At 53.9% G+C, this 8596-nt stretch overlaps 1 protein-coding gene across 2 annotated transcripts in view; it reads right to left on the bottom strand.

The window, feature by feature from the left end:
• Positions 1–5442: 5442 nt before the first annotated feature.
• TLN1 (talin 1) overlaps positions 5443–8596 on the bottom strand; it is a 31964-nt gene continuing 28810 nt past the window's right edge. For both annotated transcript variants that reach the window (XM_060154861.1, XM_060154862.1), the window contains 9 exons: positions 8341–8526; positions 8092–8199; positions 7461–7566; positions 7137–7261; positions 6909–7034; positions 6713–6775; positions 6420–6602; positions 6143–6271; positions 5443–6013 (listed from right to left, as the gene is read on the bottom strand). In XM_060154861.1, the coding sequence (XP_060010844.1) occupies positions 5888–6013; positions 6143–6271; positions 6420–6602; positions 6713–6775; positions 6909–7034; positions 7137–7261; positions 7461–7566; positions 8092–8199; positions 8341–8526 (1152 nt within the window). In that variant the 3' untranslated portion in view covers positions 5443–5887. The remainder of the gene's footprint in view (positions 6014–6142; positions 6272–6419; positions 6603–6712; positions 6776–6908; positions 7035–7136; positions 7262–7460; positions 7567–8091; positions 8200–8340; positions 8527–8596) is intronic.

The raw sequence follows: 8596 nt of genomic DNA, 5'->3' as shown, positions 1-8596 counted from the left end.
CCGGGCGGAGCCGGGGGCCAGGACCCTCCCCCACCGCAGCCCAAACCTTGTAGGGGCAGAAGCGCTGCAGGGTCGGGGGGCGCGGCCACCCCCTGCGCCCACCCCCTCGGGGCTCCGCCTCTCCCCCCTCCCTTTCCCCACCAACCCCCCCCCTCCCACGGCCGTCTGAAGGGAAAGTAGATGGAGAGTCTGTCGAAAGAAAACACCGTAGCGTTGCAGAGGGGAGGGGACCCTGGGGCTGGGGGCTCCGCGCTTCTTCTGAGTGACAGCCCAGCCCAGTGGCAGCTGCGGCTGGGGGCCCTGGGGCTATTTCGGGGTTTGAGCTCACGGCAGCTGCCCGGGCGCAAGGACCGGAGTGTCCCCCCCATCAGCTGCAGCAGCCGCTGCACTTAATTTAGAAGTTTCCTGTAAATCCCCTCGGATTAAATGTCTCTTGGAAGGCGGGGCTCCTCCGCCTTTCGAGTGCCTCAGTTTACCCTGAGTCCCAGACTCTGGGTTTGCGTTACCGACGTGGCAGTGATAGCGGAGAGTCTCTCCAGGGACTTGGGGAAACTGAGTCAGGAGGGGAGCCCAGAGACCCAGTCGCAGTGCGGGGCGAGGCCCGGCTGGCTGCCCCCGAGGGCGGGCCTGACCTCTCTTCCCCCTTCCAGCCCCTTCCAGCCCCTGCCTCTGGAGCCAGGGCCCCTCCTCCATGGTCGCCGGGACTCAGAACCCAGCTCCGTGCCCCGCCTGCCCCACCCCCACGTGCCCCGCATATTTTCCACGCGGCTTCTGCCGGGCAGGACGCGGCGCGCTCCCCTCCCCCGTCTCCATCCCCTCCCGGGACGCGTCCCTCTGCGTCCCTTCCTTGCCCCGCTCCGGGCTCCACCGGCCCCACCGCCCCTCCACTCACCCCCACCCACCCCCGCTCTCGCCTAACCTCCCCGTGCGCCCTCCCTTCTCCTCCCCTTCTCCCGGCGGACTCTCCTCTCTTCCCTTGTGAGCCAGCTTTACGCTGAAATTTCTTTTCTGCCCTTTTTTGGGATATTTCCCGTGGGGAGGCGGAGCCGGGCTGGGGCGAGGAAGGCAGGGGCGAGGGTAAGAGTTACTGAGCTGCTGGGCGTCAGGAGCTGGGGGTGCGGTGTCCTGTCGGACCGAGGCCACCAGAAAGAGCTCCGGGAGCTGGGGCCTAGGGTCGGGAAATCAGAGGCACGGGCGCCAGGCTGTTTTCGTTTTTCTCGCGGTGGGGTGGGGGGAGAGGAAGTGGAGAGCTGCCTTGGAAGGGGGGAAAGGGGAGACCAGGCGGAGGAAGCCTTGCTCCCCAGGGGCGGAGGGGCGGGAGGCCTGGCTTTTGCTGGCGGGTCGGGAACTGTGGGAACCATGGGTCCCGGGCCCCGGGTGAGATGGGGGCGGGGAGGGAGGGGGCTCTGAAATGTATTTAGATCTGCTTAGGCGACTGCTGCTACACACGGAACAAAACTGATCTCGCGGTGTTCACTCCGTCTCCTTGTTTCCCCAAACTCGTGAGAGTCGCTTCCATCCACCCTGTAGCCAGTGCCAGACCCCTGGCTGGTAATCAAGAGCTCCCGTCCCTCACTTCCCACATCCACTTAATCCTGTAGGTTCTACTTCCTACAAATGAGGTTCCTCCTCTGAAGTCTCTGGGGTTGCCTTGGGCAGCTCCTTATATTACCTCCTGCCTGGGTCTGTTGTGGTCTTACTCCTGGTTCCCCAGCTCTCCTCCACATTGTTACACAGAAGTCTTTCTTTAAAGTTGGTGCAAATAGGACCCTAAAATCCTCCCAAACCCCTCCCTTCGCCCTCCCTCTTTTGATGGGAAAAATCCACATCTCTTAATATGGTATATAAGGCCCTTTGTTTTGGCTCCTGCCCACTTCTCTAGCTCTACCTCCTTTCATTTCCAACCTCACCCCCAGTACACAGACTTGTACTTCTGTGCAGCATTCATACTGAGCTAAGTGCAGGAACTGGAAATCACCATACTTCTCTTGAAGCTTCCACCTTTCTGTTCTCTCTCGCTAAAATGCTCTTCCCTTGGCTGATTCCTGGTGGCTGTAAAGACCAAGTGGCAGCTTTTCTGGGAAGCCTTCCCTAGCCACTTGTCCCGACCACCCTTTCCACCTAATAGGTGCGTGTTTTTGGTGAAGGCTCCTAACTGACATTCTCCTAGTCCCTGTTATAACTGTCCTTGTACCTGTTTGCCTCCTTCACTGATCTCCAGAACAGGGACTGTCTTTTTCAATTCTGAATCCCCAGTGTAGCATAGCATCAGGCATAGAGTTGGCACTTGGTAAACATTTGCCGGGTGAATTTTTTGTGCACCAGGTTCAGAATTCACAAAGATACTCTGTGGATCTAGGGGAACTCATGGTCTAGTGGGCCAATTCTCAAACTTCTTCATCTTAGAACCCCCATACACTCTTAAAAATTGAGAGTGGCGTTTGAAGATCCAAAAAGCTTTTGTTGGAGTCATATCTATCATATCTATCAATCTGTCAATACTTACCATATTAAAATGGAAACTAAGAAAAAATTTCAATATTTATTAATTCATTAAAAGTAACAGAAACAAACCCATTACACATTACCATGTTAAGATACTTTTAATGAAAAATAACTATATTCACCTCCCCAAATTAGTGAGCGCATGGCAGTTATTTTACATTTTTGCAAATCTCTTTAATATCTGGCTTAATAGAGGACAACTGGATTCTCAAAATCTACTTGAGCTTTCTATCTGTTGCTATGTATTGGTTGTTTAAAGTACCGTATAGGAAGAGAATCTAGTTTCACACAGATACGTAGTTGGAAAAGAGAATAGTATATAGCTGACCCTTGAACAAGACAGGGGTCTGTGAAGTTGTAAACCCATAACTTAACCCTCTGTATGCTCGGTTCCTTCGTCTTCATGATTCTGCAACCCTGGATTCAACAAACCGCAGATCACGTAGTACTGTAATAAACTAGTCCACATATAAGTGGACTAGTGCCGTTCAAACCCATGTTGTTCGAGGGTCATTGGTATTTGTAGCCTTTTTGTGTGATCCTGGATATTCTTCTTTGATGCTACATCAACACTTGACAGATGGTATGCTCTTAAGGGTTAGTTGCAATGAAACTATATCAATAACCTTTTTGTACAACGTTTCATTGTAACCAATTAGTCTGTGTTGCACTTTGGTTGGATCTTTTACCCAGGGATAGTTTTGTAACATCAAGCATTGGTCATTTGGAAAATGATTCACTGAGCTATGCAGATGTTTCAAATGTCAATACATTTCATTATATATTATTAAAAAAATCACGATGGTTTCAACAGAAAAGTTTAAGTGTGGGGAAGCTGTAAAGCTCACGGCAGAGACAAGTTTTCTAAAATTCTAGTTTTCACTTGAAAGCTTGAATTGGATCATTGGCAACAAGTACCGTCAGGTTTTTCCCTGAAGTGACACAGTCTGGTTTTTTGTATTGTTTTTCGAGAAAAGACCTGCCAGATACCCAAGTCTGATAACCATGGTTTGTCTGTCAGTCATTCCTGCAGGTAAATGTGGCGCTCCATGAAAAAAGCAGCTAGTTCAGCTCACAACTCAAAGAATTGTCTAGGTGCTTTCCTTTAGACACCACCATACTTCGGTGTGCAGCAGAAGTGCTCTATGCATACTTCCCAGTTCATCACACAGAATATTGAAAAGACTTGTTGCTAAAGGACTAAGATTTAATAAAATTAATATTTTTTTACTGCCTCATCAAGGACATTCTTAAGTAAGAAGCCAGCACTTATTTCTTAAATTGCTAGTGCATGGTGGTACAGACTACAATGACCATTTGTAGTACAGTTTGGGCTACTGCCTTGATTTGTACTAAGGCAGTTTATCCACCAATGTTCTTGCACCGTCAGTGCAAATGTTGACACTGTGAAAAAGGAAAATAATGTCTTAGTATTATTATGAAAGTAATCTTGACCTTATGGACCCCTGAAAGGGTCTTGGGAACCTCTAGGGGCCGGAGGGCCAACCACAGTTTAAGAACTGCTGATCTAATGGGTATTCAAGTCTCTCCCCAGAAGGCTCCCTGAGGCATCACTAGTGAGAGGTACGTGATTGGTCACAATTCCTGAGGATATGGCAGGGAAGTGGTAGCAGGAGTCAGCAGCTGTCCTGGGCTCATAGCTGGAGGAGTTCAAACAGTCTGGACTACCACTTGTTGGGGAAGTTTTAAAAGGGATTTGATCTCTAAGGTCCTCAACGATGCTAGGACATTGTATCCGGGGTTAGGGGGCCACAGCAGTACGTATTGCAGTTGCCAGTCTGCGTCAGAGAGGTGATAATACATCTGTTTTCCAGTGCGTAGCATGGGCATGGCTTAGTAAATATTGAATGAATTACTCACAGGCGACAGGAGTGATGGTAGGAAGTTGGCACCTCCCCTAATGGGCAGCCCTGGGGAGGACAAACTCATTCTGTCTACTTTAAACTTACTCTAATGGTATAGGAGTAGAAGATGTCATGGCTTCAAGGAGGTGACAGGAGGTGACAAGAGTAGCAGCAGATGGGCGGTAATTGTGTTCCACTTGGAGGGAGAAGCAACGAAATAACTGGGCCCCAGGGCTGGTTAAAGAATCATGCATGAAAGTAGCGGCAGATCTGAGAGGACTGCCAGGTGGTCCATGCAGTGTGGGCAATGTGGGCAGCGTGGGCGGGTGTGGAAGGAAGTGGAAGCACACAGCACCCACCTCCCTGACCGCTTCCCTCCACTCAACCTACAGGTTAGCAGGGCAGCTGGAACAGGGCTGCGAGCACCCGCCTGGCCACTAGGGGAGCTCTGGTCTCTGATTATGCGGCCTCACACTTGGGTCCGGCTTTTTCAGTTACTTTTGTTCTAGCGCTATTCTAGGCCGGTGCAGCAGCAAGGCCTGGCAGGGCCTGGAAGTGCCCAACCCAGTCAACAGTTGAGCCTACCTGAGGCAGCCTCAGGTTGGATTTTTGCTTGCTAACTGCCTCAACCAAATCTGTGGCCACAGTTCTCTTAGGCCCAGGCACTTGTATCCATAGGCTTACTGTTTTCAGCAAAGCTGCTTTTTGAAAATTCGGATTTGGCGAGGGACTGGATTTGTTCACGTACTCTGAGCAGTGATGAAGCACAGAGTGTCCCTTGCAGCCACAAAGAGCAGCGGCAGCTGCTGTCCCAGCAACAGAAGAATGACACTTGGTGAGGCGTAAGGCGCTGGCCAGTGAGCTAGGGGACAACAGGAGTGCGACTCCTCGGGGACAGCTTCCCGACGAGGATGACTTCAGGGATCTGGGTGCAAGTAGGAGGAAGGGGCCTCGGGGCAGACTGCCGGTCTGCCCCCGCTCCATTTCTGAGCCAGATCAAGTGGGTACAGAACTGAATCCCACTCTCTCTGCCCTGCCCTGGGGGAACCTCCTCATGAAGCCAGGCAGAGGCTGCAGGCAGAATCACCTTTATTGGAGCATGACCTGTTGGGGGCTTGCACCCTCACGGCCCCCACAGGTAGCTGGGGGGTGGGGCTCGCCAGTATCAAAAAGGAGGAGAAGAGCGGAGGCTGTGGGGACTGGCTGGAAGCTGCTGGCGGGGTGCAGCGGGCTGGGGCCCTGGCAGGTTCAGACTGAGGTACAGCAGCGTTAATAATACTCTCGGAGCGTTAATACTCTGGGGAGGGGCAGGCACTTAGGGGGCCCTAGGGCATGAAGGCACTTGGATCCGGGAGGGGACAGGGGATGTGCAGTGGGACTGGGCAGGGCCAGGCCCGGGGTTTGGCAGGCACTTCGGGCAGTGCTGGGGTGGCAGGCTGGGCCCGACAGCCCAGAAGGCTTTGGTGGTGGCAGGCACAGTCTCTGGGCTGGGTCTGCGTCGAACAGAAGTGGCTGCCCTAGTGCTCATCTCGAAGCTCTGAAGGCAGGAACTTGTACTGCTGTTGCCGGATCTGTGCCAGCTTCTTCCGCGCCTCTTCCAGCTCTCGTTCCTTCCGAAGCATCTCTTCCTGGGCGGCAATGATCTGAGGGATGGAGATCAGGGACTCAGGTCAGTGCGTCTGTGCCTTAGGGTTTAGGGTTGTTGAGACCGGCACGGGCACTGGGGCCGCCCTGCTGACAGCGTCCCTCAGAGTGTCTGCCACAGAGCTTACCTGGGCAATGCCCCCGACCATCTTCTCCTTCACCACCACTGTCTCGTTCTCCTGCTCTTCAAAGGCTGCAGCCTTCTGTGCCGCCTTCACCAGGTTATCCGAGGCTCGTTTCACTGCGTTGCCGGCAGCCTGGGTAGAGAGAAGGCAGCATGAGTTGAGAACTCAGGTAGGGTCCCAGCTGAGAGAGTCCCTCAACTCCCTCACAGAAAGCATGCCTCGGGGGTGAGTTTAAAGCAGCACAGCTCAAGGTACAATGGGATGGGTCAGGGTTCCTCACCTGAAGCCGTTTCATTGCCTCAGAGTCCTGGTCTGCCTTGACCTTGCAGGCCACGAGGAGCTGGGCTGTGGAGGCGGCGACCTGCTTGGCTGATGAGATGAGCTTCTCCTGGCTGGCGTGGCCTTGGACAGCTGCATTGGCTGCCTCACACAGATTGTTGGTGGCTGCAGCCACCATCCGGGCCTGAAACAGGGAGATTAGATTACAATATGCCTCTTGCTCTGGTCCATGCCCTCTCCAGCCTTCTCAAGTCTCTGAAGCTCAGAGGGATGTAGGGGGAGTTATACACTCACGGCAGAAATGAGGCCCTGGGACCACTGCCCATCATCCAGTGCATTGGCTGGAATGGCGCCCACCTGTGGAGGAAGGCGGGAGCCTGCTTAGACCTGTGCTCTCCGCAGGTCCTAAGGGCCTCCCAGCGACAGTGCAGGCAGGTGTGGACGGCAGAGCTGCTGCCGTCCCCTTTCTGCTGGCTGTCCGAGTCCTTACCTTCCCTTGGGCCACCAGTTCCCTCTGGGCGGCTGACGCAGCCTTCACCAGGGCACTGGTGGCTGCTGCGATGGACTTGGCAGCTTCTAGTATCTGTTCCTCGAAGTTCAAGGACTCGTCCGCCTCCTGCAAAGAACAGACGAAGGTTTGCAGAGAGAGATGGAAAGTAAGAGGGGCTGAAGGTGCAGATGTTCTGAGGGTAGGGGAGAGGGAGGGAGCAGGACTGACCTTGGGTTTGGCCCGGGGCTTCAGCTGCTCCAGCTTTTTGGCTGCAGCCTCAATGGCAGCCGCAGCTCCCAGGAGCTCGTTCTCAGCAATGACTGTGGGGTCCTCTGGGTCCACCCATTCTGTTCCTGGTGGGACGAAGTGGGAAAGGAAGAGGCTAAGGCAGAGCAGGGAGGTCAGGGGCACTGGGCAGCACGGTTACTAGCACCGGGGCCTTGGCATCTGTGAGGACTATGGGCAGAGGCCAGCTCCGAGCAGGCTACCGGAAGTAGAGGTCTCCCCGGGACAAGCGTCTCCCTTCCCTCCCTGCCCCTGGTCGCCCCTCACCCTTCATGGCCTCAGCAGCCTGGATGAGCTCAGTGACTGAACCAGCCACACGCTTTGAGTGCCCCGTCAACTGCTGCTTCAGTTCTGGGCTGGGCTTCTGCAGGGTCTGGGGAAGACGGGGGCAGGGAGCAGGGAACATCAGATCTTAGCGTCTACCTTGACCTTTGAAAAAGGGCAGATCAAAACCCTCCCCACCCCGCCCCCATTCCTAGACCGCTCCACACCACAGCCTCAAACACCACACAGCCTATGCAGGTGGACTCCAGGCATCACACGGCACACATGGTGAAGACAGTGGGGCTGGGCTGTGTGTCACTCACCGGCTGACAAGGAACAAGGAGAATGATGAAATGAGAAGAAAGAAGAGATGACGAGGTAGAGAAGGAGAAGGTCAGGTGGGAAAAGAGGAGAAAACAAAAAGAGGAAGAGATGAGTGGGAGAACCAAAGATGCTAAGACTGATGGGGCCCCAGTGGAAAGGAGACTTGGAAATAAGAACAGATTTGGGGACTAGATGGTGGGGTTGGGGGGGAGATTTGAACAAAAAATTAGAGAGCGGGGTCTGAGGCCTGTGGGAAGAGCACTGTGTGTTTAGGGAGGCTGGTGTGAGGAGCAGACAACTCCCGCCTTACCAGCAGCACGTGGTCCAGCAGTTCCAGGTAGCCATTGGCACATTCCCGGCCATAGTGCAGGGCTCGAAGCCGCACATCAGGGGCCACTTCTGGGTGGTAGGCTGCTTCCTATACCACCGGGTAATATGTTAGCTTTAGGATCCTTTGGGAGCTCCCAGTCCCCCAAGTCCCTACAGTTTCTCCCTACCATGTTCTGCCCTAAAGCTGCCTCACTGCCTCAAACTTCTGCCTCACCACAAGGATGTCTACCTTGCAAGCCCGAAGCATATCTGCGATTGCACGGCGACTTAGATTGGCTGTGGCAATGACATCCTCCTGGCGACAGGAGTTCCCAGCAGCCACAGCCTTGGCTGTTGCCATGGTGATACCCTTGGTCATGCGGATGAAATCTTCCGGGGTAGAGGTCTTGGCAGGTGGCTCTGGGGAACAGAAGACCTGTTGGGGGTAGAACAAGAAGAAAAATTCCACAGTAAGTGAGGCTGTAAGATAGCACAGCAGTCATGTG

The sequence above is a fragment of the Lagenorhynchus albirostris genome, chromosome 7 (assembly GCF_949774975.1).
Source record: "Lagenorhynchus albirostris chromosome 7, mLagAlb1.1, whole genome shotgun sequence".
NCBI classification, from domain to species: Eukaryota; Metazoa; Chordata; class Mammalia; order Artiodactyla; family Delphinidae; genus Lagenorhynchus; species Lagenorhynchus albirostris.
This window is presented reverse-complemented; position numbering and strand designations above follow the sequence as displayed.